The sequence below is a fragment of the Manis javanica genome, chromosome 8 (assembly GCF_040802235.1).
Source record: "Manis javanica isolate MJ-LG chromosome 8, MJ_LKY, whole genome shotgun sequence".
Taxonomy (NCBI): domain Eukaryota; kingdom Metazoa; phylum Chordata; class Mammalia; order Pholidota; family Manidae; genus Manis; species Manis javanica.
The window spans coordinates 8,378,876-8,392,005 of NC_133163.1; the positions used below are offsets into that span (position 1 = coordinate 8,378,876).

At 38.5% G+C, this 13,130-nt stretch overlaps 1 protein-coding gene across 2 annotated transcripts in view; it reads right to left on the reverse strand.

Annotated features, from left to right (window-relative positions):
- Positions 1–13,130, reverse strand: part of PAPOLA (poly(A) polymerase alpha) — a 76,678-nt gene that overhangs the window by 46,223 nt on the left and 17,325 nt on the right. For both annotated transcript variants that reach the window (XM_073241888.1, XM_073241887.1), the window contains exons 2-3: positions 578–751; positions 93–159 (exon numbers count right to left, since the gene is read on the reverse strand). In XM_073241888.1, the coding sequence (XP_073097989.1) occupies positions 93–159; positions 578–751 (241 nt within the window). The remainder of the gene's footprint in view (positions 1–92; positions 160–577; positions 752–13,130) is intronic.

Sequence of the window (13,130 nt, forward strand, 5' to 3'; positions counted from 1 at the left end):
GGACTCTAAATCCACTCAAATAGGAACAGGTTATATAAGACAACTGCTATGTTCAATTGGCAAATTATTTCATGTACAGTAAGTTACCTTACCTTGCTTTCACTGATTTCTCGTATCCACTCTTTCACCAGGTTATTTAGTTTTCCCAAAATTAAAATCCTGTTGGACAGAGCAAATATCAATGAAGTTTCAAGTTGCTTGTTATTCCAGATCATTACTAATTAAAATCAAAGTCAGTTTTCAATAGGTGGCTTCCTAAATTTTAACCAGTTTTACATTATCAGAAAGTCATAGTACTTAGCTATATGTAGGCTGTTACACCGGGTTAGGCATTCCCCTTTCTCCTAACAATTCCAGACTGTAATAACCAAAGTATCAAAAATCAAAATGAAGGGAATAAAATTCTACATAGAAAAATTTTTTCTAAGTCTCACTCGTGTCTGAAAAAGATACATGATTTGTAAGAATAATTCTGACTTTCTGAGTAAAGAATACCACATTAGTTTATTATGTTAATAAAGTTGTAAGTTAAAAAACAAACAAACGTATGTAGACACAGGTGTGTATGTGTCTTCACCTGCGCTGCAGTTCCTCTTCCTCTTCAAAAACCCCAAAGGGCTTCAGAGTCTCAATTAGTTTCTGTGTGAGAAGACAATCCGTCTCCTTGGGGGCTGCTAAGCTGATAGGAGAGGTAATGCCATAGTGCTTCTGTGGCGGCTGCGTTTGTTGTGATCCCTGTGTTGTAACCGGACTACAAACAAAATTGGATAAAATTAGTGCCAAATATTTCCACGGCTTGAAACTAATTAGCATGACTGGAAAAACTGTTTTAGTATAATGTATTTCTAAACATAGTTGCTCACTGCCATGCCCCAAAAGCCTTTACATTTAAGACATTTTTACTTGTCTTACAACAAAAAATAACCAAAAACAAGTAACGAAAAAGAAAACTTTATTTATGCTCCCACTCCAAGAATTCTGTCACTATCTAAATATCTACAGCCAATGGTTTTGTAACATCTGTCTATGTTGACAGACAGTAACTGCACTAGTTGGGGTGAGGATTTAATAATGTGTGTAACTGAACCACTATATTGCATACTCGAAACCAATACTGTTTAACCAACTACATTTCAATTAAAAAAAAAAAAAGAAATACCTAAACTAAAAGTAAGAATCCATAACAAATATTGCTAGAGAAAATGCAATCCAGAATACTGTTGACTCCTGAACAACACAGGGGATTAGGGGCACCCTGCGCAGTCAAAATTTCACATCTAACTTGATTCTCCCAAAACTTAACTACTAATCGCCCATTGTTGACCAGAAGCCTTACCAATAACATAGTCGATTAACACAGATTTCGCATACGTATAATACGATGTAGTTTTATAATGAAGCTGGAAAAAAATGTCTTTTACAAATTGTCACATAGCTCCAAAAAAATCTCCAACATATTTACTGAAAACTAACCCATGTTATCAATGGACCCATGCAATTCAAACCCGTTGTTCAAAGGTCAATTGTATAGTGAACTTTTGAGAAATTTTACTTCTCTAAAAGAAATCCAAATCTGTTACACTGCTATTTGAAAGCAATGATAATAAGCATACTACAAAAATACTACCTTGCCAATACAAAAGTCCCCAAATCTGACTCACAATGAATAAAACTCAGATCATAGGGCATTAACATAAACAAAACAAACATAACTTGTAGGATGAAGAACTATATTCACACTAAGCTTGTTACAGATTTTTGGTAAGAGGTTAACACTTCAACAGTGATGCTGAAAAAAAGTCTTTTTATCTTAAGAGAAATTACAAATTTTTACAACCAACTGTATTTTAATATAAGTTGTGAAAAGGATGACATGCTTTAAATGCTTTAGGAATTAATTTGACTCATTTATTTTCTGGTGAAACCAATTCTTGTCTTTTATTCTCCCTGTTGAAATACTAACTTTATTAGACAATAGACAAGGACTCTAAAGAAGCAAATATTATTATTAAAAACTAACATGTTGAATAACATGCAAAACCAGGTAAGGGAGAGGGAAGAACCTAGGATCTGTAGCAATTCTTTCCCGCAAATTCTGTTCCATAATTAAAATGTTTATTTCTAGAATCCACTGGGTTCTAGCTTGTACTGTGACTGCCAGAATGTGTTTCGTATTTTGTCTTCTGGTATCAACACAGACCTAAGAATTCCAGAAAGTATATACTGCTTGTTTCCAAACAGCCACTGGTCTGCACATATCATCTAGTCAATGTTTCCTGGTGTAGTTATGCATTGTTTCAATTTTAACTCAGATTTTTCAGTAACAATTTAAATTTACTAAATAAATATGAATCAGATATATCTTACACCAATTAATTCATGTCAGATCATTTCCTCCTACTCCCTTAATCTGCATAGTTATACAAGGCTACCGTGTTAATCACAAAAAGTGGGGGATACACATGAGCACAGAGCATTCTCTGAAAATGGAGACCTGACATTAATGTTCTATTTTCAAATTTATATACCATATCCTATGATTAAAATATACAAATTAACATAAACACCACTGCATTCATGTCTTGGTTAATAACATATTTTTATCAATCATCAAATAATTATTACGAAGTGCCATAAAAACTGACATCAAAAACTGGCCCTCAAAACTGCCTAACCATTTGAGAAACCTCCACTTTGTATCATACACTTTTTTTAAATTTTGGTATCATTAATCTACAATTACATGAAGAACGTTATGTTTACTAGGCTCGCTCCACCAAGTCCCCCCCACATACCCCTTCACAGTCACTGTCCATCAGCGTAGTAGGATGCTGTAAAATCACTACTGGTCTTCTCTGTTGCACAGCCCACCCCGTGCCCGACACACACTATACATGCTAATCATAATGCCCCCTTTCATTTTCTCCGCTCTTGTCCCTCCCGTCCCACCCATCCTCCCCAGTCCTTTTCCCTTTGGTAACTATTAGTCCATTCTTGAGTTCTGTGATTCTGTTGCTGTTAAGTTCCTTCAGTTTTCCTTTGTTCTTATACTCCACATATGAGTGAAATCATTTGGTATTTGTCTTTTGCCGCCTGGCTTATTTCACTGATCATAACACCCTCAAGCTCCATCCATGTTGTTACAAATGGTAGGATCTGGTTTTTTTGTTATGGCTGAGTAATATTCCATTGTGTATACTACCATCCTCTTCTTTATTCATTCATCTACTGATTGACACTTAGGTTGCTTCCATATCTTGGCTATTGTAAATACTGCAGCGATAAACATAGGAGTGCATCTGTCTTTTTCAAACTGGAGTGCTGCATTCTTAAGGTAAATTCCTAGAAGTGGAATTTCTGGGTCAAATGGTGTATCTATTTTGAGCATTTGGAGGAACCTCCATACTACTTTCCACAATGGTTAAACTAATTTACATTCCCACCAGCAGTACAGGAGGGTTCCCCTTTCTCCACAACATTGCCAAATTTGTTGTTGTTTGTGTTTTCGATGACGGTGATCCTTACTGGTGTGAGGTGATACCTCATTGTGGTTTTAATTTGCATTTCTCTGATGAGTAGCGATGTGGAACATCTTTTCATGTGTCTGTTGGCCATCAGAATTTCTTCTTTAGAGAACTGTCTGTTCAGCTCCTCTGCCCATTTTTTGATTGGATTATTTGCTTTTTGTTTGTTGAGGTGTGTGAGCTCTTTATATATTTTGGATGTCAGCCCTTTATCGGATTTGTCATTTATGAACATATTCTCCCACACTGTAGGGTTCCTTTTTGTTCTATTTATGGGGTCCTTTGTTGTACAGAAGTTTTTAAGCTTGAAATAGTCCCACTTGTTCATTTCTGCTTTTGTTTCCCTTCCCCGGGGAAATATGTTCAAGAAGAGGTCACTTATGTTTATGTCCATGAGATTTTTGCCTATGTTTTTTTCTAAGAGTCTTATGGTTTCATGACTTATGTTCAGGTCTTTGATCCATTTTGAATTTACTTTCATGTATAGGGTTAGACAGTGATCCAGTTTCATTCTCTTACATGTAGCTGTCCAGTTTTGCCAGCACCATCTGTTTAAGAGACTGTCATTTCCCCATTGTATGTCCAAGGCTCCATTATCGTATATTAATTGGACATATATGTGTGGGTTAATGTCTGGAGTCTCTATTCTGTTTCACTGGTCTGTGGCTCTGTTCTTGTGCCGGTACCAAACTGTCTGGATTACTGTGGCTTTGTAGTAGAGCTTGAAGTTGGGGAGTGAGATCCCCCCCACTTTATTCTTCCTTCTCAGGATTGCTTTGGTTATTTGGGGTCTTTCGTGGTTCCATATGAATTTTTGACTATTTGTTTCAGTTCACTGAAGAATGCTGTTGATAATTTGATAGGGATTGCATCGAATCTGTATATTGCTTTGGGCAGGATGGCCATTTTGACAATATTAATTCTTCCTAGCCAGGAACATGGGATGAGTTTCTATTTGTTAGTGTCCTCTTTAATTTCCCTTAAGAGTGTCTTGTAGTTTTCAGGGTATAGGTCTTTCACTTTCTTGGTTAGGTTTATTCCTAGGTATTTTATTCTTTTTAATGCACTTGTGAATGGAATTGTTTTCCTGATTTCTCTTTCTATTAGTTCATTGTTAGTGTATAGGAAAACCACAGATTTCTGTGGGTTAATTTTGTATCCTGCAACTTTGCTGAATTCCAAAATCAGTTCTACTAGTTTGGGAGTGGAGTCTTTAGGGTTTTTATGTACAATATCATGTCATCTGCAAACAGTGACAGTTTGACTTCTTCTTTACCAATCTGGATTCCTTATATTTCTTTGTTTTGTCTAATTGCCGTGGGTGGGACCTCCAGTACTATGTTGAATAACAGTGGGGAGAGTGGGTATCCCTGTCTTGTTCCCGATCTCAGAGGAAAAGCTTTCAGCCTCTCGCTGTTCAGTATGATGTTAGCTGTGGGTTTATCATATATGGCCTTTATTATGTTGAGTTACTTGCCCTCTATACCCATTTTCTTGAGAGTTTTTATCATGAATGGATGTTGAATTTTGTCGAATGCTTTTTCAGCATCTATGGAGATGATCATGTGGTTTTTGTCCTTCTTTTTGTTGATGTGGTGGATGATGTTGATGGATTTTCGAATGTTGTACCATCCTTGCATCCCTGGGATGAATCCCACTTGGTCATGGTGTATGATTCTTTTGATGTATTTTTGAATTTGGTTTGCTAATATTTTGTTGAGTATTTTTGCATCTATTTTCACCAGGGATATTGGTCTTAGTTTTCTTTTTTGGTGGTGTCTTTGCCTGGTTTTGGTATTAGGGTGATGTTGGCTTCATAGAATAAGTTTGGGATTATTCCCTCCTCTTCTATTTTTTGGAAAACTTTAAGGAGAATGGGTATTATGTCTTCTCTGTATGTCTGATAAAATTCCGAAGTAAATCCATCTGGCCTGGGGGTTTTATTTTTTGGTAGTTTTTTGATTACCGCTTCAATTTCGTTGCTGGTAATTGTTCTCTTTAGATTTTCTGTTTCTTTCTGAGTCAGTCTTGGAAGGTTGTATTTTTCTAGGAAGTTTTCCATTTCTCCTAGGTTTTCCAGCTTCTTAGCATATAGGTTTTCATAGTACTCTCTAATAATTCTTTGTATTTCTGTAGGGTCCATCGTGATTTTTCCTTTCTTGTTTTTGATTCTGTTGATGTGTGTTGATTCTCTTTTTCTCTTAATAAGTCTGGCTAGAGGCTTATCTGTTTTGTTTATTCTCTCGAAGAACCAGCTCTTGGTTTTGTTGATTTTTTTCTATTGTTTTATTCTTCTTAATTTTATTTATTTCTTCTGTGATCTTTATTATGTCCCTCCTCCTGCTGACCTTAGGCCTCATTTGTTCTTCTTTTTCCAATTTTGATAATTGTGACATTAGACTATTCATTTGGGATTGTTCTTCCTTCTTTAAATATGCCTGGATTGCTATATACTTTCCTCTTAGGACTGCTCTTGCTGCGTCCCACAGAAGTTGGGGCTTTGTGTTGTTGTTGTCATTTGTTTCCATCTATTGCTGGATCTCCATTTTAATTTGGTTGTTGATCCATTGATTATTTAGGAGCATGTTGTTAAGCCTCCATGTGTTTGTGAGCCTTTTTGCTTTCTTTGTACAATTTATTTCTAGTTTTATACCTTTGTGGTCTGAAAAGTTGGTTGGTAGGATTTCAGTCTTTTGGAATTTTCTGAGGCTCTTTTTGTGGCCTAGTATGTGATCTATTCTGGAGAATGTTCCATGTGCACTTGAGAAGAATGTGTATCCTGTTGCTTTTGGATGTAGAGTTCTATAGATGTCTATTAGGTCCATCTGTTCTAGTGTGTTGTTCAGTGCCTCTGTGTCCTTACTTATTTTCTGTCTGGTGGATCTGTCCTTTGGAGTGAGTGGTGTGTTGAAGTCTCCCAAAATGGATGCACTGCATTCTATTTCCTCCTTTAATTCTGTTAGTATTTGTTTCACATATATTGGTGCTCCTGTATTGGGTGCATATATGTTTATAATGGTTATATCCTCTTGTTGGACTGAACCCTTTATCATTATGTAGTGTCCTTCTTTATCTCTTATTACTTTCTTTGTTTTGAAGTCTATTTTGTCTGGTACTAGTATTGCAACACCTGCTTTTTTCTCTCTATTGTTTGCATGAAATATCTTTTTCCATCCCTTGACTTTTAGTCTGTGCATGTCTTTGGATTTGAGGTGAGAGTCTCTTGTAAGCAGCATATGGATGGGTCCTGCTTTTTTATCCATTCTATTACTCTGTGTCTTTTGATTGGTGCATTCAGTCCATTTACCTTTAGGGTGATTATTGAAAGATACGTACTTATTGCCATTGTAGGCTTTAGATTTGTGGTTACCAAAGGTTCAAGGTTAGCTTGTTTACTACCTTACTGTCTGACCTCACTCGCTTATTGAGCTGTTATAAACACAGTCTGATGATTATTTCTTTCCCTTCTTTTTCCTCCTCTTCCATTCTTCATATGTTGGGTGTTTTGTTCTGTGCTCTTTTTAGGAGTGCTCCCATCTAGAGCAGTCCCTGTAGGATGCCCTGTAGAGGTGGTTTGTGGGAGGCAAATTCCCTCAACTTTTGCTTGTCTGGGAATTGTTTAATCCCTCCTTCATATTTAAATGATAATCGTGCTGGATACAGTATCCTTGCTTCAAGGCCCTTCTGTTTCATTGCATTAAATATATCATGCCATTCTCTTCTGGCCTGTAAGATTTCTGTTGAGAAGTCTAATGATAGCCTGATGGATTTTCCTTTGTAGGTGACTTTCTTTTTCTCTCTGTGGCTGCCTTTAATACTCTGTCCTTGTCCTTGATCTTTGCCATTTTAATTATTATGTGTCTTGGTGTTGTCCTCTTTGGGTCCCTTCTGTTGGGAGTTCTCTGTGCTTCCATAGTCTGAGCAACTATTTCCTCCCCCAGTTTGGGGAAGTTTTCAGCAATTATTTCTTCAAAGACACTTTCTATCCCTTTCTCGCTCTTCTTCCTCTGGTACCCCTATGATGTGGATATTGTTCCTTTTGGATTGGTCACACAGTTCTCTTAATATTGTTTCATGCCTGGAGATCCTTTTATCTCTCTCTGCATCAACTTCTATGCGTTCCTGTTCTCTGGTTCCTATTTCATCAATGGCCTCTTGAATCTTATCCATTCTGCTTATAAATCCTTCCAGAGATTGTTTCACTTCTGTAATCTCCCTCTGGATGCCATCCCTTAGCTCTTGTATATTTATTTCTCTGCAGCTCCGACAGCATGTTTATGACTTTTATTTTGAATTCTTTTTCAGGAAGACTGGTTAGGTCTATCTCCTTCTCAGGTGTTGACTCTGTGAATTTTGTCTGTCTCAGATTCTGCCTTTTCATGGCAATAGAGATAGTTTGCGGAGCTGGGGCGAGTGACGGCTGGGAGAACGTCCCTTCTTGTTGGTTTGTGGCCTTCCTCTCTGGGGAGAACAGTGACCTCTAGCGCTTGTGCTGGGCAGCTGCGCACAGACAGGGTCTCTGATTCTTGCCTGGCCACTATGGAGTTCAGCTTGGCAGTTGCAGTGGGCGTGGCCTGCCTCAGGCTGCTGCTCCGATATGGCAGAGCCACATCGGAGGGGAAACAGCCAGGAGGCTGTCTATCTCTGTGGGGGACCTCTGAGCCGCCCTGCTGCCCAGGGGGTTAGGGTGCCCAGAGTTCCCCGGGATTCCCAGCTGCTGGGCTAAGTGTCCCAGGATGCTTCTGTCCAGCTGTGGGGGCCCTGTCCCTGTAAGATTTTCAAAAAAGCACTTGCTTTTCTTTGTCCCAGGGGCGCCAGCTGTGGGATCCCACTCACAGGTCTTACTGTCCTGTTTCCCTAGTTTCCAGCACCCCATGCATGCACTGTGTCTGCACTCCAGTGCATATGGCTAGGGATGGGTGTTTAGCAGTCCTGGGCTCCCTCTCCCTCCCCACTCCAACCCCTCTCATCCCACCGGGAGCTGGGGGGAGCGGCGCTCAGCTCCTGCTGGGCCAGGGCTTATATCTTACCCACTTCGCAAGGTGCTGGGTTTTCGCAGGTGTGGATGTAGTCTGGCTGTTGTCCTGTGTCTTCTCGTCTCTCTTTTAGGGAGAGTTGTATTTGTTGTGTTTTCAAAAATATATGTGGTTTTGGGAGATTTCTGCTGCTCTATTCATGCCGCCATCTTGGCTCCCTACCCTGTATCATACTCTTAATAGATTTCAGTTAATTTAGGTATTAAACATTTTTAAAAAAGGACACTTACCATATATCCTAGTGTAATTACATTATTTTGTATTGTTCATTACTTCATATGTGTTTCTACATGGACATAAACTATAGCCCTTCATGACTATTCCAGGATTATGAATACTTTATATGATTTTAACAACTAGAACCAGAAATGAAAACAAGTGTAAAGTTCATTCTAGCTAGACTTGGTTCAAGCAAATATAGCTTTCAAGTTCTGTAAACTGAATTCATGTTTTTGTAACTTCAAGTAGTAAACCTCTACTCAGTTTTGGTTTTTGTTCTTGTTTTGAGCAAGTATTATGTTTCCCTGTATTCTTTTCCTTCCTCAAAGAGTTAAATTTATTACCAGTTGAGTTTGAATCTTCAATAAAATAAGATTATTCATTGTCTGGGGAGTTAAAATTCCTTGCTTATCTTCCACATTTTTTTTCCTCAAACACGCAGGTTTTTCATTCTCACACCAAAAAACCAATGCAAGCCTACTTTAACCATATTACTAGAATATGAGCAGACAGACTCAGGTCTCTCAGTCTAACTAGGTTGACCCTTATTTGAAAAAAAAATGTTCATGTCTACATTACTTTCCATTACTAACATTTTGATGGAGAAACTACTCATTCAAATTTTAAGTTTTTAATTTATTCAAAATGTAATCATATCATCTAAGATACAATCACATTTGTCCTAATTCAAGAAAATACATATATAGTATATATCTACACACACATAAACATAGAACATATAACTAATTCGAGTACATAGAACATTTACTAAGAAAGAACAAACAAAATAAAAATAAATTACAACCAAATAAAGGGAAAAAACACAAATACGTGTTCTGAAAGCTATAAGATAACCTGTGCCTCCAACAAAAATGACTTAATCTTAGCTTAAGTGGCTGGACTAGGAATTCCTGGCTGCCAGATGCTTTGAATGTTCAAAATGTCCCAAGTAGAAATATTAGCCATGATTGCACTTTAAATGGAAGAAATCAAGTTTTTCCATTTAATTTTAGTATTAGAAATTAAGTAGAGTGATAAAAGAATTTAAGGATCTTTTTGTTGTTCTGTTTCTAATGAAACAAAATACTCCAATATTGGGTAATTTAAAGGATTCTGTTTTATGGACTCTCCTGGAACCAAACACCAGACAACTATGAATCCCCAAGAATGTAAAGCTCTTCTTTCATTCCTGAACACATTAGACACCTGCCCATGCCTGTCACTTTCAAGAGACATTTCACAAGTATTTTGTTTTCTTCAGACGGTATCCTATTTTTAAAATAAACTTTTACGATTACATAAAACAATGGGAAAAAAAATAACTAGGTACAGAACTACAGTATTGTGACTCATTAAACTTCTGGTTTTTAATGTCAAGAACACTTTGTACTTTTCCTAAGCAATTGGTTTATTTTCATCTGGTGAACGTTTTGTATTTATTGTTAGGATACTGCCTGAATTCTTAGAGCACAACTGGAAGTCAACCAGCAAGTTCTCTACTTTACAAAAATCTAAAAATCACTGTTATTTCTGTCAGACCTTGTACCCTAATTTCTTGCTGCTTTACATCTCTATCTTCTTCTTTCTTACCTACCTTTAATGCAGACATATTACTAGTTTTTAGAGAACTAAAGCATTCTTAAAATTCTTAATCTTACATACCTACATGTAACAGTGCATATATAAATTGTGCCCCCTTCTCAAAACCACAAAAGATAGCCAAACACCCCTTTTCCCCCATCACACTTTTTTTGGGGGTGGGGAGAGGGAGACTCAGTGTTATGTATTTTCAGAATTATTCTCTTATTTATGTCATGGGGTAATTTCTTTACAAAATTTAAAGTATTTTTGAGATTCTCAAGATATCAGCATGAATAAGGTGGCAGAAATCTCCTCCCAAAACCATATATATTTTGAAAATACAGCAAATACAACTGTTCCTAAAAGAGTGACTGGAAGATACAGTACACGAGTCAGGCTACATCTGCGAGAGCCCAAGATCTCACGGGAAAGGGTGGGATACAAAACTGTGACCCGGCGGGACCCAAGCACTACCCCTACCCCAGCTCACTGGCGGGAGTAAGGGAATCAGAGTGGGGAGCAAGTGGAAGCACAGGACAGCTAAATAACCAGCCCTGGTGGTCTGCCCCAGGAGCACAGACACACACTGCATGGTGCACTGGATATTGGAGGAACGGAAAAGCAAGGTCCGAGACTGAGACTGCAAACAGGTTCCCACAGCCGGCTTCCCTGGGACAAAAGAAAAGTGGGCACTTTAAAAATCTTAAAGGGACTAGGGTTTAACAGGTGGACAAAATCGTCCTGGCACACTCAGCCCAGCAGGTTGGGAACTCTAAGGAACTTCAAGCACCCTAAACCCCCAGGTGACAACACAGCTCTGAACCCCCTCACAGCTATAAGCAGCCTGCCGTTCCTTCCCTCCTGCCGGCACTGCATGCAGACTGGCTGACCTGCCATTGTTGCGGAACAGCCAGGGAGCAGTCCCACCTACAGCAACCACACAACTTGGCACAGAGTCTTGTCCCTGCGTGCAGCTAACTGGCCCAAACCCAGAGGCTGCTTCCTGCATGCAGTTGACAAGCAGAGACAGCAGAGACCAGCACAAAGTCCGGGAGGCACAAAGGGGCTTTGTTTTTACAGCAGAACATAGGTCGCTCGCCTGCGACCCCCACCAGTGCCGTAGGTCATCCTGAAAACTGCCCCACTGACAGCAGCTCAAGGGTTTAACCCAGAGGCTGTTTCCTGTGTGCGGTTAATCAGCACAGACAGTAGAGACAGGCAAGGCAACCGGCAAGCAGGAAGGGACTTTGTTCTCCAAGCTGACACACACACCACTCGCCAGCGAACACTTCCATCGCCATGAAAACGCAGAAGAACCTTGTTCAGTCCAAAATCCCTCAAACATCAGAGAAAGGGCTTGGTGAGACTGAAATCACCAATCTTCCTGAAAAAGAATTCAACATAGAAGTCATAAGCATGCTGATGGCACTACAGAGAAATATTCAAGAGCTAAGGGATAAATTCAGGAGGGAGATAACAAATGAGACAAACAATAGAAGGATTTAAGAGCAGACTGGATAGGGTGGAAGAGATTTAATGGAATAGAAATAAGAGAACAGGAACAAAGAGAAGCTGAGAGAAAGAGAGATAAAAAGATCTCCAGGAATGAAAGAATATTAAGAGAACAGTGTTGTGTGACCAATCCAAACAGAACAATATTCGCATGATAGGGGTTCCAGAAGAAAAAGAGCTAAGGTTACTAAGGGTAGAAAGTGTCTTTGAAGAGATAATTGCTGAAAACTTTCCCAATCTGGGGGAGGAAATAGTTTCTCAGACTATGGGAGTTCACAGATCTCCCAAAACAACGGACCAAGGAGGACAAAACCAAAACATATAATAATTAAAAGGGCAAAGATCCAAGACATGGACAGAGCATTAAAAGCAGCCAGAGAGATAAAAAAAGATCACATTCAAAGAAAAACCCATCAGGCTATCATCAGACTTCTCAGCAGAAACCTTACAGGCCAGAGGGAAGGGCATGATATATTCAATACAATGAAACAGAAGGGCCTCAAACTAAGAATACAGTATCCAGCAAGTTTATTATTTAAATTTGAAGGAGGGATTAAACAATTCCCAAATAAGCAAGTTGAGGAAATGTACCTCCCATAAACCACTCTACAGTTTATTTTAAAGGGACTACTCTAGATGGAAGTATGCCTAAGGCTAAATAGCTGTCACCAGAGAAAATAAAAACACAGAAAGGAAAGTAGACCAACCAAATACTACTTAAGGCAAAATAAAATCAGCTATCCACAAAATCAGTCAAGGGAAACACAAAGAGTACAGAATAAAACACCTAACATATAAAGAGTGGAGGAGGAAGAAAAAGATGGGAGAGAAACAAAGAATTATCAGACTGTGTTTACATAGCATAATTAGTGAGTTAAGTTAGACAGTTAGATAGTAGAGAAGCTACCCTTGGATGTTTGGTAACCACAAATTCAAAGCCTGCAATGGCAGTAAGTACATACCTATCGATAATCACCCTAAATGTAAATGGACTGAATGTACCAATCAAAAGACACAGAGTAATAGAATGGATAAAAAAGCAAGACCCATCTATATGATGCCTACAAAAGACTCACTTGAAATCCAAGGACATACACAAAACAAAAGTGAAGGCATAAAAAAAGATATTTCTTGCAAACAATAGGGAGAAAAAACAGGTGTTACGTTACTTGTATCAGACAAAATAGACTTCACAACAAAGAAAGCAACAATAGACAAAGAAGGATACTACATAATGACAAAGGGGTCCATCCAACAA